The 27,167-nt window shown below is 35.6% G+C and overlaps 1 protein-coding gene across 3 annotated transcripts in view; it reads right to left on the bottom strand.

Annotated features, from left to right (window-relative positions):
* The window catches only part of RALGPS2 (Ral GEF with PH domain and SH3 binding motif 2), a 168,782-nt gene that overhangs the window by 19,418 nt on the left and 122,197 nt on the right, over positions 1 to 27,167 (bottom strand). The window contains exons 9-17 of one of the 3 annotated variants that reach the window (XM_042976680.1): positions 22,182 to 22,319; positions 21,089 to 21,179; positions 16,408 to 16,475; positions 14,703 to 14,838; positions 13,751 to 13,902; positions 10,424 to 10,478; positions 7,961 to 8,038; positions 6,075 to 6,180; positions 2,900 to 2,992 (exon numbers count right to left, since the gene is read on the bottom strand). In XM_042976680.1, the coding sequence (XP_042832614.1) occupies positions 2,900 to 2,992; positions 6,075 to 6,180; positions 7,961 to 8,038; positions 10,424 to 10,478; positions 13,751 to 13,902; positions 14,703 to 14,838; positions 16,408 to 16,475; positions 21,089 to 21,179; positions 22,182 to 22,319 (917 nt within the window). Of the gene's footprint in view, positions 1 to 2,899; positions 2,993 to 6,074; positions 6,181 to 7,960; positions 8,039 to 10,423; positions 10,479 to 13,750; positions 13,903 to 14,702; positions 14,839 to 16,407; positions 16,476 to 21,088; positions 21,180 to 22,181; positions 22,320 to 27,167 lie in introns of those variants that run through there. The other 2 variants (XM_042976681.1, XM_042976682.1) reach the window with 2 other exon arrangements.

Below are 27,167 nucleotides of genomic sequence, written 5' to 3'. Positions count from 1 at the left end.
TGTTCAAGGATGTCCACAGGCCAGATTATCAGATAAGGAATCGCTGGTTATCATTAAGTTAAACATTGACTAGGACTGCCCACCACAAAAACAATACCAATTTAAATTTCTGCAAATAACAGTCTGTGTTTCCCTACACCATGCCCAATGCTGTATTATCAATCTTTAAACTTTTTGCCTAAAAGTAAAAAAGGGCATCTTTTTAATCTACATTTTTGATAGCTAATGAGGTCGATCATCCTTTCATGTTTATTAGCCACTTATATTTCATCTTCTATTTATCTCTTCTTTCCCTTTTTCTTTCCTCCTGTTTTATTCTAAGTTGTAGAAGGTCTTAAGTTTTGTTACAGATTTCTTTTCAGGTGCAGTCTTGGTTTTTAAAAATGAACTAACTGAACAATATTTACTCTTTCTGCACCATACAGAGATAGGTTCAAACATACCTGCAAAAACTTTTTCTTACAATGAATAAACTTCCATTAAAATATTTTTACAGTGAATGTTATTTTAAAACATCCAAAAATATAGACATACGAGTCCTCTTCTCTCTCCCCAGTTATTCTATCCTGCCAAGCTTATACTGTTCCTCATAGGAAAAAAGATGTATAGAGAGTAATAAAATATAGGTTTGTAGGCTTCCAGATTTCTTCCTTCAGCATTTATAGACCTATGAACAGGCGTTATTTTCATTAGTGATTTTTTTCCCCTCTAGCTTTTAATTTTGAAAGGCTGAAACTACAGAGAAGTTGAAAGAATGTCAGTGGTTACCCACATATCTACATTTTGTGCATTTGCTTGATCTCTTTGACCTACAGACATCATATTGAGTCCTAAATATTTCAGCATGTATACTCTACGAATGTATTTCCATATAACCACAACGTAAGTATCTAAGAAACTTAACAGACACGTCGTTTTTAAAGTTCATATTTAAATTTCTTCAATTGTCCCAATTAAGATCTTTGTAGTTCAAAAAAAAAAAAAAAATCACTTCCAGGATCCAACAAAAATACACAACTGCATTTATCTCTCAGACTCTTCAGTCTCTTTTAACCTGTAACAGTCCTCTTGTCCCCCCGCCCCCCTCCATCTACCAAATTCTCCAACTACCAAGCCAGTTGTCTTGTAAAATGTCTCACAATCTGGATTTGATTGTTTCTTCATGATTAGATTCAGGTTACGTTTTTGGCAAGAATACTACATAGGTGGTGCTGTGCTTATAGAACAGATTTTAATCCTTTATCTATTGCTTATATATAGCCAATATTTTCTTCCAATTCATATTTTAATTTTGTTTGAAAATGATTTTACAAAGTTTTTCCTTCATTGCTTTTAGTCCTGTGCCACATCTCTTCTAAAATTGATACTCTAAAATAAACATGACCCTGTCTCTATATCCTCTATGTTGTTCTTATAATTCCTTTTTTAATCTTAATAGCTTTAATCAAGAGATTAGAAATATAGTCCTTTTCCTAGGCACTCAATTTGATTTCCTTACAGGCCACTATGCTAATTTTATTAGGCTTCTTTCTAATTAATGTTAGAGAAAAAAAACCCATTTAATTTTGGACAGCTACTTTATAATCATCAACTAAGTGAAACTGAGGCAAGCATCTCACAGTGGCTATGTGAAGAGTTAACTATATCTGAAGATAAAGGACTTCATTTAGCTACAGCAACCTTTTTTCCTCCCTTTGAGGACAGCGGTATTAATTAGAAGCAATTACTCTGCAAAATGTTCTGGTGGAACGAGTCTGTGTAACTCTGGTGGGTGAATGAGCATTAGTCACTTTGACCAGAAATACAAAAAATAGTCCTTTACTTCAATGTGAGGACTATATGTAAATAACTGTAAGATAATAGTGGGCAAAAAAGCCAGAACTTCAGAATTCATGATTTCATTCAGGCATAGTTAAAAAATGAAGCAATGTACTGTTTAAGGAAACATATATCCTTAAACCCGAAGGCAGAGCAGGGCACTGACAGGTGTAGGTCTGGCTGACAGGAAAGGAGGTGATGATGCACTCACAACATTCATTTACACCAAGAAATGTACTCTTCTACACCTCTGGTTTAATTGCAAAAAACCGAAACCGTAAGAATAAAGAAGAGCTTCTCTGAATTACGCAATGTCATTGGGTAATTTATATGTAGTAAAAGGACTTGATTTTTTTTTTTTTTTTTAGTAGCTTACCTTTCCTCAGTATGGTAAACCACTTAATTTTCCCACAAAATACATGACTTAGAAATAAAATTCTTCTCAAGGGGATTTTATTAATGCAACATGGAAAATTTCTTCCTTACAAAGACTGTATCACTAGCATATAAAAACAAAACAGCATGCAGAAAAGATTTACAGCACGACTTTACATTTTGAGAAAAGAGCACTGAGAGGCTTCTAAGTAACATGCAGCACAAGAAAGTGGACTTCAGTGAGCATAGTAACCATTGTTCCTCTTTACTGTTGGGAAAAATCACTCCATTAGAAATCGAGGTGGAAAGAACATTAGATGATGGTCTCAATTTTTCACATTTTACGTGTTATGAACTGAGCCTCCAAAGCAATAACTGTCAACTATTTTCTGAACAAGAAACCCAGGCGTGGGAAGGTTTTGATTCCAAGATAGATATTGGTAATGTGCACTTTTTATCTTTCAATGGAAAAATTGCACTCAAAAAAAGAAACTTCTAAATATGGAAGTTATTCCAAGACTTTCTTTGGAATGGTGTCCCTAAGTAAAATCATTCTACCACACCACTCACACAAGAAATAGATGGAAGAACTTCTGGATTAGAATGTGGAAAAAAACCAACTTGCTGCATTCCATTAGGACTACTTTCTTTACAACCATGGAGAGGAGGCACAACTCTGCTAACAGTTTAGAGGAGGAATACTTACATGTTTTCTTTCTGTAGCTTTTAGAGATTTGGCAGCATAGTAAAAAAGCTGTGTCCCACACAAAGCTGCCCAATACTTTGTCCATGATGCTACCTGGAAAGACAAACACATGAATACACTACCACCAGTTTCTCAGTTTCTTCACTTTCTTAGTGCTGATGACCAAGAGCTCCACTGCACTCCAGCCACCTTAGCCTAATCCTAGAGTCGAATCACTTCTCAAATCGTTATCTCCAACATTCCCGTCACTTTCACGGAACACACTCTACTGCTACTTTCTTATTTATTTACTTATTGAGTAAGAGAGAGAGAGAGAGAGAGAGAGAGAGAGAGAGAGAGAGAGAGAGAGAGAATGAATGCAAGTGGGGAAGGGCAGAGAGGAACAGAGATCCGAAGCGGGCCCCAGGCTGACAGCCTGACAGCAGTGAGCCTGACGAGGGCTTGAACTCATGAACCGTCAGATCATGACCTGAGCCGAAGTCGGATGCTTATAACTGAGCCACCCAGGCTCATTATCTAGCCTTGCCACTGCCTCCCCATCCCGTATCCTCCTTTCCCCCTCTCCATATTTAGCCAGGACCACACGGTCTAGCACTATATCCGTTCCCTTCCAAACACTGGCATCTCACCATCCCTCTGTCCCGATATAGCCCTAGCCCTATTTAAATCTAACCATCTGATTACTTGGCACATTACAATAACCGAATATTGCTGGAGAAATCACATAATTGTGCCAACTGATAAAATTATAACCAGCAATCTCAAATAGAAATCAATAGCACTTCACTTTTACCCCATCAAGTCATTATATTCTTTCTCTGGAGACAACGATTTCATTCCTTCTCTTAAAAACTGTAGTACTCCACCCTCTCATGACAGCATCGCACACTTCTCGGAGGAAAAGAGCTGAAGTCTAGTGAGGACTACCTCATCTTCCCAGGCCAATGCCATCTAACCACCTGTTTGTAGACCCACATACTTAGCCTTTCTTCTCGCTACAACAGAATAGTTAATGCTGCTTCTATCAAAGGAGAAACTCCACTCTCTTTTCACACCCTAGCTTCCTACTCTCACTTCCTCAAGAAACCTGCTTTTGTAATTTACTCCCTCTCCACTGTTTTTTGATTTCTCCCCCTCTACCATCATTATACAAATGAGGCTTAACAGCATTCTCATCTTTGAAAATCCCTCCACTGCGCCACTCCCTGCCCCACCAGATAGCAGCCAATTTCTCTGCTCCTGTAACTTCTTGCAAGGTGTCTCTAATTCCTGACTCCACTTCCATCTTGCCCATTTTCTCTTCAACTTACTTTCAGTTAGGCTGCTGCGGTCAAGGTTACTGATCACTGACATTTTATCAAAGCTTCTGTTCTTTTTTTCTTCTTTTTAAGATTTTTAAGTTTATTTATTTATTTTGAGAGAGACAGAGACAGCATAAGTGGGGGAGGGGCAGCAAGAGAGGGACAGAGAATCCCAAGGAGGCTCTGCGCCGCCAGCACAGAGCCCTATGTGGGGCTCGAACACACAAAGCCGTGAGATCGTGACCTGAGCCGAAACCAAGAGTCAGATGCTTAACTGACCGAACCACCAAGGCGCCCCCAAAGCCTCTGTTCTTGTCACAACCTCTTAGCAACATCCGACACAGCTGGCCACTCCTTTCTTGAAATACTTTTAACTGCTATGCTTCTCTGATTAACAGTTCCTTCGTTCTCTCTGCTTTTCTTACAGCAGACCTTTACATGCTACAGAGTTCTATCCCTGCCCTGTTTTCTTCATAGATAATCTGTCTCATCCGGTCTCATACTTCAAATACCATCTGTATGCTAACAAGTCCCAAATCTCTATCTCTGGCCACCACCTCTCTGCTGAACTTTTGAACTGTATTCTTTACAGCCAAACTGACATCTCCACTTAAATGCATAAAGTGAACTCAGCCAAGACTGACCAGCCCCTCTTGGAAAAAACTTTCCCCATTTCAATAAACGTCCTCAACATTCATCGAGCTCAGCCCCAAACCCAGACGCCACCTTCACTTCCACGTTCTCTCACACACCGCATCAAACACATCCATCAAGCAACGCTAACTGTTCTGACTTCGCCTCCTCCACCTTCCGTGCCTCAGCCACATGGGTCTTCTTGCCTCCTGAGCTGGAGATCCTCACACGGCTAACCCGCCTTCTTCATTCCCATGACAGCGTGGAAGCCTCGCTGCGCCGAGACCTCTCCTCACCCTCTCATCTGCCATCCCATCACCTTATTTCAAGGGCTTACTTTCTATTTGTCCTCATTGGAATGTCATCCCCACAAGGCAGGCACTTGGCCTCATCTTGTTTGCTGATCTATTTCCAGCATCTGGTGCACAATTGTGTAGTAACGTCTCACCCGACACACTACTCCTAGTTTGTGAGCTGGCCTAGTGTAGCTTCCTAACTATATGTGCCTGAGGTTTACTGTAACACAGGCAGCAAAATCAGATTGCTTAGATGCAAACCATTTTTATGTGTTAAGAAGCCTTTGTAGCTTCAAAAGTGTTACGTCTGGATACACGTTGAAGTTTTAATTCCAAACTAGATAAATTATACCATTATTTGAGAAAAAAAAAATTCTCTTTCTTTAGTAGTCCAACTACTTGCTGCTGTTGGGGAAGAAGAAGCTTCTAGGTTACGTACAAAGGCTTTGTGCCACTGTTATCATTTTTTTTAAAAAATATAACTATGGTTTGAAGGACATTTAATACCTGGGTTTCATTTCATGAAGGAAAACAAAACTGCATTACAGAAGATTTAAATAAACAAGTTAGGACTGACAAAACAAAATTAGTTGAATTCCATTTTTTAGGGTTGTTACTTTCTGTTCTTTTCCTAAACTTATTACTAAAATACTTCATAACAGCATATACTTTCAAGTTTCTCTGTGAAATGGTTTTGTGTAAGAACTACATTAGGGGACTGAGGGAACAGGAGCTCCTTGATGTAAACACCCTAAATGAATGATTTAACTGAAGTCTAAATTAAGAAACACAGTGAGGCAAATGTGTATTTCAAATTGTTTCAGTTGAACCATGTATTTGGTTTTATTTCAATTGTCTTCATATTTTTTAGGGCCCTATACATTTGGGCCCTAAAAACATTTGCATATTTTTAGAGGTGTGTTAAAATATAAGATAAGATCTTACTGTGGGCTTTTTGCCTTCTTTTAACAAAGTTTTTCTTCTGAGAACACCTTGAATAGTAACAGCTCCTGGATATAAATGTACTGCCAAATCTTCTGATTCTGCAGAACTGTAACAATGGAATGAAGAAAAGAACACGTAAGAGCTTTTGGGTACAGTAGTTACGAAACAGGTACTTAAATGAAATGTAACTGCTCTTAATGGTAAAACTTTGTTACTGTATTCAGAACAAGAAGACACTGACAATTTATAAAGGTTTACTGATATGAAATTTATAAACTGTCACAAAAGTTTAATCAGGAAGTTATTAAAGTCAGCAGATGGTTAAAAACACACTTTATGACATATTTGAACAAGCATAATTTAGAAAGAATAGAGCAATTCACTTTAGTGAAGATTAAATTATGGATTTAAGACTTTTTCTTCTTTTTTTTATAATGTTTATTTATTTTGAGAGAGAGAGAGAGAGAGAGAGAGCGAGCGAGCAGAGGAGGGGCAGAGGGAGAGAGAATCCCAAGCAGGATCTGCACTGTCAGTGCAAAGCCCGATACAGGGCTTGAACTCATGAACTTTGAGATCATGACCTGAACAGAAACCACGAGTCAGAGCCACACAGGCACCCCCAAGACTTTTTTCTTCTTACGTGCTACATTGCATCACTGCTGTAAACTTTTTTCCCATTAGAAATTTTAAGTCTTGGTAGGAAAGATGAGGATTCTTTTTGTTAAAAGTATTTAAGCATACAAAACTCTAAATAAAAATAGCAGAAACTCAAAAAAAAGGAGGAAAGGGAAAAGAAAACCCATGCTTAAATTAATTCTAAAGTAGATGAGAGAAGTAATACAGGCAATAACAACATATTTAAAAAACTGGCATACTATGATAAATTTTAATGACATTTAAATGCTGTCAATGTGTAAGTGTTTGGTTATAGCCTTATAGCCTAACAGCTCTCTAAGGAAGGAATAACTACAAAACTCAAGATTTCCTTTTCATATATCTTAAGAAAACCATCACAAAATAATCAAACATTTAAATATCTTTCCCCAACGGACTTAAGGTCCTATATTTAAAACAAGAATAACTTAATCTATCATTCTCTGGTGATCTGACATGATCTGCAGAATTCCTACAACACAGACAAAAACTGTGCAGTTTGCCAGTTTATCCCTTTATGATTATTTAGGTGTCTTCAAAGTGACTTAAAAACCTAGAGACCACTAGAAATTTCATGTTAGAGCTGTTTATATTCAGGGAGGTATACACAGAGAGATTAGACACCAAATTGATATAAAGTTCACTTTTGAAGTTGGCTATTCTGTTGTAGTATGAGGTGGCTGATTACCCGTTACCATTAGCCTCCAGCCCCCAATCAATCTAACATTCTCATTTCTTTCCGCAGCTAATATGGTGCAGAAAGAGACCTGGTAAAACTACATAAACCACTGAACAAACGGAAGTCAAAACGAACAAATATTTACTGAAATAGACTTGTCTAAATTCTGGACCTGCAGTTTATCTAAAAAATTCTTAACAAAGATAAAATGAATGGAGACTTATTAGCAAAGTAAATGCTATGACAGTAAGTAGCCTTTGAATAATAAGTGGATTTTTATATTGCTCATCCAATAACTAGCAGCATTAGAAAGACCTGTATGGTTACAAGGCTACCAACTTGGAATTATTTTGCAACTAGCTCAGTGGATCGGAAAGAGAAGTCCAAATTTCTCTCTAGATTAAATCTCGGAAAGAAAGTTTTCTTGGGTATTTTTTTAGTTGATAAACCAATTAGCTGAGAAAGAACAGAGATATTGTGAGATTACACCCATTAAGCCAATCACCACCACCAGAGGGGAGTTCTGTGACCCCTGGATGCAGGGGGATTGTACCTGCTGGCCTTCATGTGGCTTCGATAGCCATTTCGTGCCACTCGTGTCACCGGGCCGAGAGAATGGTATAATCTGTTCCTGTTGGATTCCATTATAAATTGTATATATTACATATGCTTTTATTCACACAATCATTGATACCTAGAACAATATAATTTCTTCCTGTAATATAGCTTTCTAAATCCTTTCTAAATCTAAATGTGGTGGCTCCTTTCTTAAGCATGCAGCATAGATTAAAAAAAAATGTTTTCTTCTATTGATTCTAGATATACTTACAGGTGTTAGTATATACTATACATTTTATATACATTTGCTTTCATAAATCTGCTAAAATAATGAAAGTTATTTATAACCAATACTATCAAAACCTGGAAAATACTTCGAAAACCCTTTTGTTTCTATTCCAGTTCTTCGATTCCAGTTCAAAAATGGTATCTGGATTTATATAAATAATTCATTTTTATTATATGTCCCTATGAAGACACCTAAAAACGATGTGGGCTGTAGACTTAATGTGGCCTAAACATCTTATTTTCCTCTCTATCCTTTACATTAAATCCAAGAAAACTAATAAAGGAGAGGAGCTGGGTAATAAAGGCATTATTTTATTTCTACATCAACTGAAATAAATGATGAAGCCAACAAATGATAAAAATGGTTTGAATTCATATTTATCCAAAAGGGCATATAATACTTAACAAAGGAAATAAACACACACGTAGAAACACCAACACGTCTTTGCCTGGGAAAAGCCAAAAGTAGCACTGTTGGGAAATGTTATTTAAAGCAAAAAGCATTACTTTAGCAACTTAGGCAGCAACATACTTGATGTCTCTGTAGTAAATAAGAACACAGAGTGATTTAACATTCAGAGTACTATTTTCAAATCCACTATCTACAAGCAGTATTTTAAACATCCTCGTTCTTTATTTACTTTTTGTTATTCCATGTCTGAATCTTGCTGAGAAGCATTAATTTGCTCTCAAAATGTTCCAAGAGCCACAGATTTAAACTTGGCGCCAAGACAGATTTTTTTTAGCTGAAAATGTCTGCAAAGCAAAACATGTGTCATAAAAGAAATATACTGTTTTGAGATGTGAAGGTAACATCGTTACATACAGTCTTCAGAAGTAACCTGCTGGGACGAGGACGGACAGATTACTGAACACGACACCGTCCTGGTTACTCACTCACTTATAACTCATTCAAACTGACAAACGTTTTTTCCATTAATATTTTTTATCTAAAGATTACAGTATACTCTATAACCAACATATGATGCTCTTCCTAGAGGGAAAGAACTAAAATGACTTGTACCGACAGCATGCCAGAGGCAACTCTCATGTTTTTCTCGTTTCATGCAAACCTTACTTAATAAAGAGACTGAATGTAAAAGCTGGAAGAGAAACAGTATGCAAAAACAAGGTAAGATCCCCCCAAAGCAAAGAGTAAGAGTTGATAACACTGACAAGTAGAGTAGAAAGGCTTAAAAGTACTTTGAAATGTTGGGTTTACAAACAGCATGTTAATCACATAATGGAGAGAAATCGTTATGAAGTTTCATCAAGAACAAGAATATAATTTTCCAGTTCCAATACAGTTTAATTTCAAATGTATAGTTAATAAAATTATTTTCTATTAAGAAGTGACTGATAGGGCATTAGGTAACTATTTTCAACTCCATACTCTAAATTCAATCTCAACTACACTCTGCTGCTTAGAAACTTAGGATGTCCAGTTTACATACCAAAGGGGGCAATTATTTTGGCAAGAGTCAAGCATCTTATAAATCCGAAAATGGAAGAACTGAAATGGTCAAAGACAATATAAGAGTCCTAATGGATATTTAGTAAATAAATTATTTGCGCTGTTTGGCTACATTTTTAAGGAGATCTTATACTGGCAGATCAATACAGCATGGGATTTGCTGCAGGAAGAGCACAACTTCCACTACTTAAAGCCCTAAAGAAAGGAGAACGGAGCATGACTTAGAGCATTTCAGCATAAATCTGTGTGCTGTATGTAAACTCTGAGTTGCTGACAATTTAAACTCAAACTCTAAGCTGCTTTACTTATAGTATAATTTAAAATTTACTAAGTCCTTTTGCCCCTGACAAGGTAGCAGAGAATGAAGTAGACCATTCTATTAAATGCCTTGAAACTACTGAAATGAACCAGAATTTAAGGCAATAATTTTACTTCAAACACGTAAGTAGGTAAGGTTATTACTGTTTTAAAGGTACTAAAATTCAAATCCACGTGTCAAGGCACCAAATAAACATATATTTATGAGCTAAGACTCAATTCCAGACTTAAATATCAACTTCTAATTTCTGCCACCAGTTGTAAGCTTATAAATAGTCCCTTCCAGATATGTAACAAATTTTATCTGTTAAAATGTTTATGATCTTTTAAGAAAGACCAACTCAGCTCAAAGCAGTTCAAATGGACAATTTTTCTTACCTCTCAAAAGCAGGCCATGAGGTCTCTTCACTTAGTTCAGAACCATCACTACTACCTAAAATCAAAAGTTATTCTAATTTTAAACATCAGAATTAGTTTAAGTTTTGTATTTTAAAAATAAATTTTCTAATTGTACTTATAAAATGATAATCATGTTATCTGTGGGTGAACATCCACAAATTGATTCTTCATTCTTGTGTTATTGCTGCGAGGCTTATTCTGCAATATACTGGAATATAGTTAACAAGACCACCAAAAATAACAAAGAGCATAAAACACTTTTGCAGGTCTACTTAGAGCTCAAATGCATTATGTTTATAAACAATTATCTACCATCAGCGAATGTACATAAGCATAAAACTTTTCAAAATTTCAAAATTTTGTCATAATTTAAGACGAATATAATTGTGAAATTCTTAAGAGGTTTGCGATACACTTCCTTCTCTTTGTATTCCTTTAAAAACCCATTATTGCCTTAAGGATAAGAAGCTTAATGAAATTCCTCTCTTTCTTTCTCTCTTTCTCAAAAATAAATAAACATTAAAAAAAAGAAGTTTAATGAAATTCAACTTCTGCCTTTAGAGGCAAGGTAGAAGAGGATGGAATCCCTAAATTAGAAAGAAAAAAATAACAATGGTGCCGTAACAACGTAAAAACTTTCTCTTTGGCCAGAATAGCAGCTAACATACAAAGTTTTAAATTAGCTAAAGAAAAAAACTGAGAAGAATAAATCTGGAGAGTCAAAAACAGCTTACACTGATTTAGAAGTTATTTTAAAGATAATTCTGGCTCTCAATAAAATTGATGATTAATGTGTCCCATATGTGTCAAGTTAAACTGTCCATCAGACTTTCATACCAGTGTTCCATGACAGACTCAAACTCCAATGCTAAAAGGTATGCATTATATGTGATGGATTGATACCTCGTCTATGTATTTAGAGTGGCCCTAGCTATATACTCTCCTCGGAAGAGCTTAGTTAATAGTCAATGAAATAATTTTCTGGTTGTGTGGGTCAGATGAGAAAATGCCAGTATTCTGTTAGTGGCGGTAGGGTATTCTAGATCATCTTTTGATTTGTAACATTATGTGGCAAAGACTGAAAATTGAATCATAATTAGTATGACTTATTTGTAGAAAATATGTTTTTCCAGTCCAGAGTGGATATGCTTCTCTTGGCTAGGCAAGACCACTTCAGGTTATCTAAGATATCTGGACCACAGAGGCCACTGTCCCAAGCACTGGTTAATTTCTCTGCAGTACTTTCTCAAAACCTCTACGGTACAGATTGATATTATATGTTAAAGTTACAGCTAAGGAAAAAACCCTTTTGTAATTGTAAATTGTGTGTGTATGTGTGTGTGTAACATCTACCATCTAGGGTTACAGATTTACTTTCTTTCCAGAATATACAGTTTTAAAACAAAAACCTTGCAAGGTACGGTCTATGTCTAACATTCTTAATTTACAAACAAGGATGTAACAATCTTTATTGCTTATCCTCTTAACAGCCTTAGAATTAATAAAAAATAAACACAAAGGCAAAAATTAAAATAGTCTCTTCCTGTTCTAAAAGAAAGGCCTATAAACTGAGACACTAACTGTAACTGAATAAAATAACCAGATAAATAATTGTCCTGTGGTAACAAAAAGAACATCTATAGAAAGTAAAAGCCACAAATAAACTAAAGAATTTTCATTATAAAACTTATGAGGGGGAAAAGTGAAATAATATGTATACTTGAGAGCTGTAATTTAAAAAATTATTATTTTTTCATTTAAGTGGAATGCCAGATTCCATAGTGTAACAAATTTTTAACGGGAAAAAAGTTCTTCCTTTCTCTTTTGCAAAATTATTCTCTGTATTATTTTTCAGATTGAGGTTGATACCTGCATATAGACGACTTACAGTATCAACAAAGAGGTACTTCAGGTGGCTAATCGGTCTTGTATTTTGTGAATTTTGTCACTATTTAATCATTTGCATTTGTCAAAGGGGGAACTTTGGAATTAAAAAACTGAATGGTGCCAGAAAGCTCTAAATCAATTTTGTTTACCAGGTTTGGAACTCTCAAAGGTTAAGGAAGTCAGTATGTTTAAGAAAATGAACTCCTTCTTGGATTTCTTTCTATTGACTGTTCATCAATACTAAGATGATCCTATTAACAATTGGCATAGCCCTTGACCAACCTGGTACTTAATCAGAAAGGAAGACATTTTTATCCTTTAAAAAAATAAATCAGTATTTATGCAGATTTTTCTAATTATCAAAAGAAATAAAGCTCATCTAAACGATTCAGAAAATAAATAAGTTTAGGAAGTAAAAACAAATTCCTCATCTCCCTTTCCAGTATGGTCCTGATTTTCCAGTCCCCTTCACGATAACTATCTGTATTTCTTCACCTCTCATTTTCCAGGCTACTCCAATCAGGACTCCACCCACATTATTCTATGAAGCAACTCTTATCAAGGTCACCAATGACTTCTATCTTGCCAAATGCACTCATCAATTCCCATTCTTATTTTTTCTTTTTCTTGCATTTGATAGTGATACTTCCTTCCTCCTGAAGATACTTGTCTATTGGGCTTTTCTGATCCCACACCCTGATTTTTATTCCTACTTCACTGGTCCCTCCTTCATATTTCCTCTGATGGCCCATCTTTAAAAAAAAAAAAAAAAATCAGACCTCTAAACATTAGTATGTCTTATTTATTTACACTCTCTCCCTTGGTGAACTCAACCAGTCCCGTGGCCTGAAATACTATAAATATGCTAACTCCTATACTTGTATCTACAGACCTAATCTTACCCACTGAGCTCAAGTCATATATTCAGTTACCTACCTGACAACTCCATGTGGACCAAACATGTCTAAAACAGAATTCCTAATTCCCCAAACCCAGTCTTCCTTCACAAATACTTCACCACGTACAAATGACCGTTCTTCCGGTCTTCTCTACTATGGCAATAGTGCCACTATCTAACTAGCTGCTTAATCCAAAAGACAGGGAGTACACCAACACTGCCTCTCTTTCCTCATTCCTACAAACTGCATGAAGTAACCAATTCAACCAGTCTACCTTCTTTTCCCACCATTTCTCAAATGCTTCCCCTTTTGGAGTCAAAACCATCAAGCACTTTTAAAAACACCATGAATCATTAACTTCGGAAGCTACTAGTAATATGATCCTATATCTAATTGTTAACTTTGCCTTTATCAATTTTTCTCTAAGTATAATAGGATTAATGACTCTTTTTTCCAGCTGAGTTTGATTAAAAGTCTCATTGTACATAATTTGGAATCCTCCCAGAGAAGTATTTCTCACCTATTGATATTCCACTAGAAAGAGTAGAACTTTCAGCGTGGCCTCGAGATGGTGCATGGGGCTCCATGACGCTATCATCTAATAGATGTCTTGGCCCTGCATTTGGGAACGTTGCACTCTTAAACTCTGCTGTGTTCATTTTATGAATGAAACTGGAAACAAAGAGAAATATTTTTCATATCTTTTATTACTGTTGGTAGTCCAAAATATAAAAGATACTCTTATATAAAGAGTCAGGACACAGAAGACTTACCTGCTATCCTGACCTGACTTCTGAACTCTCATACTAATGAACACACAGATTTCACCATGAAAGCCTCAAACCAGCAGTTTAGGGAAAATATTTTAGGAAACCAGGCCAGGCCTTTATCTATCTATATAACAGACAATACCTTAATTTCACCTTAAGTCTCAGGTCCATTAAAAAACTGTTTATTTACATTTGCTTTTGGAAAATAACTATTAAATTTTCACAAAAATCATGGCAAAGGTGAACTATGGGCCCCATTTTGAGAAAAGTCTTGCAAAGTTAATGATGTTAAACAAAAAAACAGTTTCCTTTTATGTTTAGGAATAAAAGGAGTAATTTTTATAAACCTTAATTTATGGCGACTCATTTTGATTAAGACAAACAATGACTGTCGTGATACGAAGATGATAATTTAAAAGGAAAATGGTATATTGCTTTCCTGATTTTATTTACGATGATGCTCTGTAATATAGTTCATTTATCTCCCCCAAATGTAAAGGCACTGTTGGGAGAAGCTTATTTCCAAATTAAGGAAGAACTAAATGCTTTTAAGCAAACAAGATATTTTACTGAATCAGAAAAAAACTATTGTTATACAAATAAAACTACACAGGACACTATTTTAACTGACAAAATATCCAGAAAATAAATCCAACTAGAAACAATTTAAAAATCTGAAAAGATAAAGTTAAAGATGCTGACTTATAACCCAAGCTATGGCACTTCCTATGTCCGTGGGGAATCAGGTTCCGAGGGGATGGTGGCGTCTGCGGTAGCAAGGCTCCTTCAGCTGCCACGCTTTTTCTTCCACTTTGTGGAGATGCTCCTACTTCGGGACCTAAGAATTAAATGTGTGTGTGTGTGACAGAGAGAGAGAAAGAGAGAGAGAGAGAGAGAAATTTTCAAATGGTTTCAAAAGAGTGTTTTCTTTTTAATCCCTTGATAGAAAATTTATAATGTGGTTTAAATAAAATAATATTGCTAATTCTATTTAAATGACTGAACATTAAAATATATACTTTCTGCTTAAAACACAAAATCCAAAACATATCAAATCTGTTACTTCCTATCTATTTTATTGCATTAAGCAGGCAGTAGAAGCATTTTTCCCCACTTACAGAGGAAGAAGAATTAGAAGAGACAGGCTCAGGATATCACGTTGCACATAAAGCCTGAACTAATCAATCACTCAGCTCTCTGAGTCCTGTAGCTCAGTGCTCATTTCAGTTTACACACTGCTTCTTTCTCTTAGTTTCAGTTTTCTCTTAGAGAAAGAGAGTGTAGGGCAGGGCAGGTCAAGCATTCAAGTTGGAATTTCAACTTGAATATTAACATCGCCAGGCTTATGGGAATTTAAAAAAATAGAACTTGAAAAGTACACAGATTTGCGAAATATCACTTTAACAATAAAAACAAAAGCAAATTTAAGAGATTAAACTGCCATGTTTTCCTCTGCTTGTAAGCCTCTCCTAGATATTGTCATGGCTTGTCTCCTTGCTTCCTCCACATCTTATTAGATCAGCCTCCAAATACTTTGAGGGGATGCGGTATTATGAAGCTTAGGGCCAAAGTCTGCATTTGAAATTACAAAAAGGTGCTTATTAATAATTTCTTAAATAATAGCCAATTATCTCCAATTTTTCATTTTTAATTATCTGTGGTATACATATATTATCCCCATTACAATGCGACAAGTAAATTAAGGAACTGTGACTATTTTTTTAGTATTTTCAGGATGTAGCCCAGTATTAAAGTGAGATTTCTGAAAAGTCAAGTCACTAAAACTGACCTCCATAATTACTCAAATTAGTAAAATTTTCCACTCAGACCCCAGAAATTCCTAATGTAATCAACCTTCATTGCCTAGGACAGTGTATTCTTAATAATAAAAAGAAGAGATATTCATAAATACTTATCTTTTTTTTATTTGTTATCTATTTTTCTTGATTAGTTGGCTTGTTTGTACACTACTACAAATTCCAAGTAACAACTTTAAAAAAAACTTTTTTTTTAATGTTTATTTATTTTTGAGAGAGAGAGAGAGAGACAGACAGAGCACTAGCAGGGGAGGGGCAGAGAGAGGGAGACACAGAATCCGAAGCAGGCTCCAGACTCTGAGGTCTCAGCACAGAGCCTGATGCAGGGCTCGAGCCCACAAACCATGAGATCATGACCTGAGCCAAAGTCGGACACGCGACCAACTGAGCCACCCAGGCACCCCTCAAGTAACAACTTTTTAAATAAAAAACAAAAAAAAACCCAAACAAAAAAGTGATATATTTTAATATCAAAAATCAACTTTTGTGTGTATTATAAAATGTGCTAAGTATATTTACTTTGAAGCACATTCTTTCTTATTAGGTTATCTGATTTCTTATTCAGTCATCAGAGAAAACTATGCACCAACCTACTAAATCTTCTCTGGAAGCAGCAGAACGTGGTGTGCTGGTCCCTGGTTCTATCTTTAATGAAAGCCTGCATTTTAAAAAGAAACAAAACACATAAAATATTAACATTTGACAAAATAACATCAAGATTATGTATTTGCTCACAAAAAATTAAGCATTTTTATAAAATAATCTCAACTATATATTTTTCGTCAAGAGCAATCTTCAATAGTAAATTTCCTATCATCTTCATACAAAAGCTGATCTTACGGTTATTCTAGGAAATATTAGGGAGGGGAAAAACATTAACAAGTTATAATTAAAAACAGAAAAATCTTTCCAAAGTACCCCAATATTGCCAAAGATTTTCGATGAATGACTACAAAGTGATAGAACTTGAGGTTATATTGATACCTGACACTTCAATTCAGGAATTTTCATGTATGTTACTAAATGTATCATGCAAATACTTCTAGAATCTTTGCTGGATGGGTTAATGGCTTCTCTAGCACTGAAAATTTCCAAAACACCCCAAAAAACCAATTCAACTTCTTAAAAGATCTTCAATAATAAAAAGGTTGTCTGCAAAATTCCTAGTATATCCCTGTCCTAACTCAAAGTTTATTACCTGGTACTTAAGTTTCATTTAGGATAATATATCCAGTTTTGAGTTCCACAGCAATGAGAGATTAGGACTCCTATCCACGGAAACTTTCAGTAAATAGAATAATAAAGCAGTTGTAGAAAACACTTTGGTATAGTCCACAAAGCCTATCATTACTAAATATCTGTCTAAATATTAATATTTTTAAAAAGCATTCTACCCACTGGAGTTGTTTTTTTTAATGAAATTGTAGAATACAAGTGATATTCATCATGATAAATCTATTATAGGTTCTTAGCTGATTTACTTGATTACCTAACAAGGGAATTATATATGATTATATTCTAATTGTTTGACAGCGTAAAATACAGCACTGAACAGATGTACAGTTAATCAGAACTCTCTGCTCTTTTTCTTTTTACACAGCAGTTTAATTATTTGGGCTACAGAGTGTACTGAATTCATTCTTTTTTTTTTTTTAACATTTATTTATTTTTGAGACAGAGAGACACAGAGCATGAACGGGGGAGGGTCAGAGACAGAGGGAGACACAGAATCTCAAACAGGCTCCAGGCTCTGAGCTGTCAGCACAGAGCCCGACGCGGGGCTGGAACCCACGGACCGCGAGATCATGACCTGAGCCGAAGTCGGACGCTTAACCAACTGAGCCACCCAGGTGCCCCGTGAATTCATTCATTTGATAAACAGTTATTAAACACCTGTTTTGTGTTGGGCACTGTGCTCTTTGCACTGAATGTAAGAGACTAAGGGCAGACATGGTGTCCCTGCCCTTCTGAAGCTTACAGTTTAGTAGGTGGGGGACACAGAAGTAAACAAAATAACTACAATTTCTTAATAAAGAACTGCAAAAGAGAGGAAGAGAAAGGAAGCCATGGGTGAATCACATTGCTCTCAGCACTATAAAAAGCATCTTAAAGCACGCAGTGAGGTTAGAGTGTCAGTTGCCTGTGTCATCATCAAAACACCATCCAGTAATAGTGCTGCTAGTTCGCTGAGAATAGATATGTTCAGTATTAAAATGAAGTAACTTTGAAAGATTTTCATGCTGATTAAAAAACATGCATGTGGCAGCTCTTTCTGCCCAAGGTGTGATAAAGTCACTTTTTACACACCAAAACAAAAACAACCCCAACAAACAAACAAACAAACAAACAAACAAACCATGCACGTAATTTGTATTATCTATACTGGTTGCCTATATAGATGAAGATGCCAAAAACAGAGGCTTTTGGATAAACAAGGTGTCATTTTTATTTAAATCTCTTTCAACATAAAAACCATTTTTTTCTAATTATTTTAATAGCTCTTATCTTAAAATGCTGTTTTTCAGTACACTGAATTAGTAGGTTCATGCATCAGAACTGCATCTTTAAAAATTATTTTCTTCAGTCTCCCATATGAGGCCAACAACACAACACCAAGGGACTTGTTCCCCCAAGCAAAAACAGTTTCCCTCTCTATTCCTTTGGTCAGTCCATCCCCTGGAACACCTTTCTTCACTCTTTATGTGGAGACATCTCCCACTCCCCTGTTAAGATTAAGCCTCAGGTGACAACCGTCTCCTGAAGCTGTTCACGTTTCCTTTTTCCTCATTTTTCCCACTCAAAAGCTGAGTTAGGTCTCCCCCCATGTCTGCATTCCCACAGCACCCTGGGCATATCTCTATTATGGTGATGTCTGACGTGGTTTGTAGTCATCTGTTTTGTGGATGTGTTTTGTATTAGACTGGATTTCTTAAGGGCAAGACTAAGATTTTGTTTTTATAATCCTAGCAACTAGCATAATAACTCACCTGTGGCAAAAGCTTAGTAAATATTTATTAAAATGAATATAATCGGAAGGCTCTTCTGGTTCTAGCTACTCATGAAAACAAAAATCAGTACAATAGCATCAGCTTTCCTACAAAAATGAAAGTATCTTATGTCAGTTTACAGAGATTTAACACTACTTAGTGGCTTATTGGGCTATTTTATCCTTTTAGCAAAGTAAAAATCAGCTTACATAAACACTTTATTATTTTATTTTCACAGCAGTCAATAACAATTCACCATCCTCTATAACTGCAACAATTTCTTAGGCTTCACCCCTACTGAATCGTTTAACTTCTTTTATTTTTTATTTGTATTTTTAAAAAGTTTTTATTTATTTATTTTGAGAGACAGAGAAAGAGAAAACATGAGAGGGTGAGGGGCAGAGAGAGGGAGAGACAGAATCCCAAGCAGGCTCCACGCTGCCAGCGCAGAGCCTGACGGGGGCTCAAACTCACGAACTGTGACATCATGACCTGAGCCGAGATCAAGAGTCGGACGCTTAACCAACTGAGCCACCCAGGTGCCCAAAATAGTTTAACTTCTTTTAAATCTGGTAAGTTTGAGCCAGGTATAGACATTTTTAATAACTACTTAATCATATTTTGAGTTTTAAGATAATCTTCCATACCTCACTGGACAAAACATGAGTGTTTTATGCTATGTCAGTGACTACAGCTGACACAGAAGAAATAGTGGTCAATACAATATACAGACCATCGGACTGAAGAAGCTCACAACTTTAGGGCCGGACAACAGATTTATGAAAAAACTCCAGCCTTGAAAAGCGGGTTCAGTGACCTCACATATTTTCAAATGAATTACTATGTACAATCTGTTATAAAACAAAAATTGATACAGAAATATAAAGTGGTAATATTACCAAATGGGGAAACAGATAGCAATAACGGTTTTTAAACATTAGTATAGATATATTTAAATATATAATACCTAGAGCTTAATACATTTAGTCTTTAAAGAAAAGTTATTTCTAGTTATTTTCCAGAATTTTTAGCCTTTTATTGGTACTAAGTCTGCTCTTCAAGAACTGTTGAAACTTATGCAACAAGAAAGTTGATGACCACTGTAAGAAAATTTTTATATAAAGCATTAATATTGAAAAATAACCTAGTCTCTCACCTTGGTAAGTTATAAAGTAAGTATGTGTAAAAAATATTTGTGAAAGACAAAAGGTAATTTGAAAGCTTGGGAATAATTGGCATAATAAGGCTAAGCAAAAATTTTTTTTATTTGAAATTAACAAAGAAAGCCATAAGAAATATCAGAAGCCCCAAGGGAAATAAATAAGCTCTTTATCCTCCCATCTTTTGAAAAAAGGAAACAAAAAACACTGGCAGTTATGATTACATGCAGCATACCACTGAAAATAAAAAGGGTTAATAATTCAAAGATCCTTCCCACCTTGGGCAGTACTGTGGATGTTAAGGAGAAGGAAACGGACAACGGTATTTCAAAGTGCTTTTTTAAGATCTTTAGTGAAGGACTTGCTACAATAGAGAAAAGGGTAAGTGTGGTGCTGGACACATATCTCTAACCCAGAAGTAAAAAAGTTCAATTATTCTCTCCATCCACAAAAATAACTAAAAACAAATTCAAAGATATGTCAAAAATTACCATTAAAAAAAGGAGTAATTTTCCTATTTGTAGACTGTTTCATTAGTTTTTCAATCTATTAAGAGAGAACTTTCCACAGGCACCTGGGTGGCTCAGTCAATTAAGTGTCCGACTCTTGGTTTCAGCTCAGGTCATGATCTTCTGTTCCTGAGTTTGAGCCCCGCATCAGGCTCTGTCAATGCGGAGCCTGCGTGGGATTTCCTCTCTCCCTCTTTCCCTCTTTCCCTCTCTCTCTGCTCCTCCCCTGCTTGCATGCATGCACACGCACTCTCTCTCTAAATAAATAAACTTAAAAAAAAAAAAAAAGATAAATTTCCATAAAGATTCAACGTTTCAATATAGAAAGGAAGAAATCCAAACCACAACTATCAAATATCAAACATCAGCTCTCAACAACTTGAGAAAGGTGAAATACTTTAAAACAAAAGAAGAGACGAGGTATTTGTATACTGGCTCAATCATATCAAGTGATTAAAAAAAAAAAAAACATAAGTACCTTTGCTACTGTAAAGACACAACTGGAATAGGCATTTTGTAGGATACGATATAAAAGTCAGATGTTTAAATACATGGGGACGAAAGGGTAGAAGACAGGAAAAAGTTAAACAGACCACTTTTGAAGATCCAACCTACTTGTAATTATCATCTTCCACAAACTTCTGTAGTTCTTCTATATACTGAACGGAGTTCAGATATTTTTGGACATGAGGCAACATGGGGATATCTAGGCAAAATGTGATAAAAGATTATCTTATAAAGTATATCTTAACCAGATTTTTAAAAGTTAATCTGAGAAAAATATACTTAAAAATTAAGGCCATGTGGCACCAAAATTTAAATGAACTCTAGAAGGACATTACTGAGGTAGATTTTATTTAATTTTATTTAATGTAAAACTAAAGGCATGCTGTTTATGTAGATTTAAAAAAAAAAGCAAACATACTCTGGTTTCTCCCCAAACAATTCAATTGACAAAATCCCATGTATTGGATAAATTTCCTCCCTCATATACACTTTCAGGAAGTTTTTGAGGTTTTCTTAAAAGTATACATGCATATAAGTTAGCTTTAAGACAAATCTATTTTAAATAAATCAGATAATTTAAACAGTATGCTCACTGTTTTTTAGTATTATAAAAACACATACCACTACGGTATCTTTATTCCCTATCAAACTGAAAGCATCCAGACATTATAAAACATTAAAAAAAAATCTACCCCCTTTTGCTCATCACCTGAGTTTGTGTAAGCTCTTTCTACATGTGTTTCCATAAACTACATCTTGAACAAAAATTGGTTATCTACCCATTATCGAACTCAAGAAAGCTAGTCAATTGTTACTAGGATCAGAGGTCTTAGCTCCTTCCCTAACTGAAAAATATAAGAAATATTTACATAATAGTTGAGGAGTATCAAATGACATGAAGATAATAAAAAATAATTTTATAAATAATGTTAGCACAGTTTCTACAAAGTAGCAGAAGAGCGAAAGATAAAACTTAAAAATTTAAATATGAAATATTTCAATTCCTTTAAGGAATTGAGCAAAATCTCAAACAGGATGCTAAATATTAAAGAGTGAAATGAAACAATCACTATTCTCCTTTATATTAGGATAATGTTTCCTGCTGTGTGAAAAATGGCTAATGAAGGCAAATGGTTGGTTCAGGTAAATGAACCAACAGAATCACAGCATAATGGTGCAGTGGTATTCCCCAAAAACGTACCATATTCACAGGACTGCTGTAAATCAGAAATTATTCGAAGGATGTTATTCATCAAATTTGATCTTTGCTCATTTTCTAAAATGCTGCCAGTTGATGGGTATGCTGAATCAATGTATGTTAAATCTGACAAATAGATACCTGAAACAAAATGAGAGAAATGAGTGTTTTCTTATTGTAGCCTGGAAGAGTAGGACACAATGAAAAAGGGGGAAAAAAAGCTACTTTACAACGGTATTTCAATATACATGCCGTATTTAGGATTTGTTGTTATTTAATATACCACAGCCTTGTTAAAACATGATGACTGAGGCCTAGATTTCCATGGATTTGGGGTCAGATACGTAAATAATATGTGTTTTTTGTAAATGTCCCTTATGATACCATTTCATAGTTTGAGGCTGGAGTCAAAACTGGCACTTTTGGAACCTCGTGGAAAGGAGATGAGCTCTTGAACTGTCTCTGCCTCTGACTAGTTGTACATATGGAGACACTTATTTTAACTTCTGTACGTCGGTTTTTATGTCTATACAACTAGCGCCTATTTTCTAAGGATAGGCTGAAGCAGCTAAGTTAGCCTCGACAGTACGTGGCATGGGGTAGTTACTTAGTATTAGTTCTATATTCCCTTGCCTCAAGTTGATAACTATCACCTGAATATTAAATACTTTGAAAACTGCCTCATCCTGGTAAAAATGTCTTGTTTTGAAGATTAGCAGTTGAATTTCTGAAACAGTGCATAGGACTACAAATTGAAGCTAACTCTTCCCCCAACCCCGACCCCGTTTCTCTGTACCAACAAAAATAACATAACCTCCAAAATAATTTGGTTCTACCAGTTCTGGATATGCAAGGTCACTTATTTAAAAATATTTCCTGAGAGTTTATTATACAAATGTAAAGTGTGTAAGACAACTATACTCAAAGAGAAAAATACCACATTCATGAACTCTCAGAAAACACACAACCGATGCATCACACGCTGCCTTCCAAATAAGCCCTGTGTTTTTTTCTCACGCCATTTCATTCACCTTGACTGTTTCTGAGACTCATCTCTGTTGTATCCAGGTCAGCGTCAACTGTTCTTTGGTTTTCTCACAGATTCTAAGAAAGGAATTTAGGAACTGTCTAGTCTCGCCCCTCATTTTACAGATGAAGAATCTGAGGGCCACAGATATGTGTCTAATGCCATGTGAACTTTTAGTAATAGAGCTGGAGCTCAGAGTATATACACCTGTACACAAATTTCTCTCCTCCATGTTGTTATAAATTCATATGGTATCTATAATACCATTCACTTGGTAATTTTTATGACTTTACAATCTGTTTGAACTCTCATGTTTATATCTTATCTGTTCACAACTATAAACTCAGTTAAGGCAGTTGCTCTATCTTGCACTCTAGGAAAATGAAAATCTTGTGCAGTGTTTTGACACTAGGTGCTTAAAAACAACTAATCTAAAAGGTTGGTGTGGCAATCCTTTTATTCATCCTATTATCATTCCTTTCCATTCAGGAAATCTTAATGGTATTCTTTAAGCTATCTATCATAAATACTTCCTTTTCTTTAGACTCTCAATTTTTTTTTAATGACTTCAAATGAATCTTTAGCTTAGCTTCTTTCCTTTTCCTTCAATCTCAGAGGAATATGAATCTGTTTCTCCTTCCCAGATCTAAACTGTGACTTTGAATGTAATTGCTACTGCTTCTTTTAAAATACTTGCTGTTTTCTCCACTATCACTCACCCCCCGTCAGCTCCTTTACTAGAGCCCATGCATACACCTCCACCTCCTCTTCAAGAAAACAAAATCGAGGCAACCCTTCATTCAAATCTGATTCCCTCCTCTGGATAGCACCCTGCCCCTTTCCCTTTAACAAAACCTTTTAAGAGAAACACAGACTAGTCCACTTCACTTATTTCATCCTTCATCTCTTTTTAATGAAATATTTGACACATAGATAAGTTTACACGTGACAGACTCTGAAAAGGCAAAAAAGATTACTAGGTGTCTTGCCTCCGGTGTATTCTTCTGGTTTTTTTTTTTTTTTTTTTTTTTTAAGCTATTTCATGACTGTAAGTTGTTGAAAACTGGTAATAATACACATTCTTGTCCATAAAAATGCCAGTTGCTTACGTCTAGTAAAATGTAACAGATTCATGTTCTATGGATGTTGAACAGTTTTGTAACTATCTGTAAATTCATTTTAGCATTCTTTAGTGCCTACGTGGAATGTGTAGTACTTTGAATTCTCCCTTGAAATGGTTGCAAAATTTTCCTGATTCCCTTATAAATTTAATGATTTAAATAAAACCTTGACATATATTCATTTTGTATCTGTATGAGAATCATGACTTTACCTTTTAAAGAAGTATATTCTAACACATGTAATGTGTTAATAAATACTTGTGAATGACCAGTCAAGTTACGAACTACAGCATCACCAGTACCGTTCCTTCCCTGCGTCATCTCCTTGCCTCCTGTCCAGAGGGAACTACTATTCCAAAACTTAAGATTATTCCTTTTCCCCAAGACATATGTCTGTAACTCTGCACGATATATTATTTACTTTTGCTTATTTCTGAGCTTTGAAAAAATCCTATTTTATGCACATGTGATTAAGTCAAATGGTAACATTGGTAAAGTTTGAACAGGTACGCCACAAGTAATTTATAGGTGTCTGTTAAAATTTTAAAAAGATAGCCTTCTGTGATGGCTGTATCTCACCATTTTGTTTCCAAGAGTTATTCAGGTTGTTAAATGTAGCTGTAATTCCTTAAATTGAAGAATTTGTAACTGTATAACTATATCATAATTTACTTATTCATTTTATTTGACAGACTTTTCAGTTACTTCTCCCCTCCGGTACAGTTACTTCTCCCCGCTGGTACACAAAGAATTTCTCTAGAATACATAGATCTATCATATGCTATAAATATGACATATATATGGTATATTAGTGTTCAACTTTACAAGACGATGCCACATTGTTTTTTAAAGCTGTATCAATTCATACTCCATTGACAGTATGTTTCTACTGATCCATACTTGTGCTAACACTTGATATTACCAGTCTTAATTTCTGCCAATCTTGTGGGTGCTAAATAATATCTCATTGTGTTTTAATTTTCAGTTCTTTGATTAGTTATGAGGTTATGCATTTACATTTCTATGAAATGATTTTTGTCCATTTTTTCCCTCTGGGTTGTCTTTTTCTTATTGATTTCTAAGTTCTTAATATACTGTGGAAACTAAACCATTTGGCAGTTAAATTTTATCTGCTTTTCAACCCGTTATATAATCTGAAATCGAGATCTCGCTGTTGAAACTTATTCAGGGGCGCCTGCGTGGCTCAGTCGGTTAAGTGTCCGACTTCAGCTCAGGTCATGATCTCACAGTCGTGAGTTTGAGCCCCGCATCAGGCGTGGTGCTGACAGCTCAGAGCCTGGAGCCTGCTTCGGATTCTGTGACTCCTTCTCTCTGCCCCTCCACCTCTCACGCTCTCTCTCTCTCTCAAAAATAAATAAACATTAAAAAAAATAAATAAATAAAAAAAAAGAAACTTATTCAGAAAAGGTATAAGAGACCTGCTCACTATGAAATCCTTACATGTCTCTCTTGGTCTCCTCCTGCTGCTTATTAGTGTCGCAGCAGGACTTTTATCATTCCCTTTGTTCCTTGGTCTTTACTGGCTTTACTGGCTTGAGCCTTCCTACCTTCCCACACTCCGTCCATTCTCCTTTTTCCTCAAGGTTCTCTAGAAGCTGGTGTTCCCCAGGGTTCTGTCATTAATCTTTCACTCTGCATGTACTTTTCTGGATTATTTTACTTCTGTAGCCTCAGCCATCACCTTTTGCTGATGACTTTCCAAGTCTCTCTTTAGAACTGAACTCCTAACTTTCATTTTCAATTTAAACATGCCGAATTAATTATTATTTGTCCGGCCACACCTGACAACCCCATTTCTTACTTTGGTTAGTGATATTACTTAATGTTAAAGTTAGAAAGTTCAAAACGACTCAAGTAAAAAGGCTCAAGAGAAATTTACTGTCTGATATTTTCCCCAGATTAAGCTATTAGTGAATATAACAGGATCGCTAAATGATCAAGTAATGTATTATGTAACATAAACCAGAGGTTAGAAGCTGGGAGTCCATCTATTCCTAAAAATGGGGAGATGTGGCAACAATGAGGTACAGCTGGGAAGGGTGCAGATCCCACTGTATTAACCTTAAGGATGCCAGTTTGTCCTAGCCCTCATTTTCCTTTGTTATCTGACTTTTGGTTTACTTCATTTACTTACATGACTTGCTTCATTCTTGTGAGCATGTCTTTGTAGACCCTTGAGTTTGCAACCCCCGACAGACATAGGTACATGACGGAATTTAAAGAAACAATTCTGTGAAAGAGGTAGAAACTAGGTTGACTTTATTTATTTTGAAACTAGGCTGACTTAAAGAGTGTGGATCGACAAAGAGATGATGGTAGAATCTATCAGGAAAGAAAAAATAGCTCAAGCTAAGGCAACACGGAAGGAAAAGCACATGGTAATATGGAAACTAGAAGCCCCCCAAATTTTATCTAGAAGCAGCAATCAGCAATTACAGAATCCAAGGAGAGACAGTGTGGCATAATGCTTTGGAATTAGATTCAAATCCCAGTTCTACTACTTAATAGTGAAGTACTAAGCCAAATCAGTTAAGATGCCTAAATTTTTGTTTCATTAGCTATTGAGTTACTTAACATTTCTTGGTTTAATGAAATATAATAGCACAGTGAGTACTGAACAGTTACTAATTCTCTCTCTCGACTTGTCTAAATTCACATAGCCTGTGGGGAGTCAGAACTCTCTTTTTTCCCTCACTCTGGCCAGGGTTATGTTTGCTTTTAAATCTCAAAACATCAACTACTAAGAATAACCTTATTCAGACAAGAAGGGTCATGTTGTTAGAATAGGAGGATACGACATTATAGAAAATCAGAATCTTT

Source organism: Panthera tigris, chromosome F3 (assembly GCF_018350195.1).
Source record: "Panthera tigris isolate Pti1 chromosome F3, P.tigris_Pti1_mat1.1, whole genome shotgun sequence".
Classification (NCBI taxonomy): domain Eukaryota; kingdom Metazoa; phylum Chordata; class Mammalia; order Carnivora; family Felidae; genus Panthera; species Panthera tigris.
The sequence above is the reverse complement of the archived record's forward strand: the minus strand, read 5'-3'. Positions and strand labels throughout refer to the sequence as shown.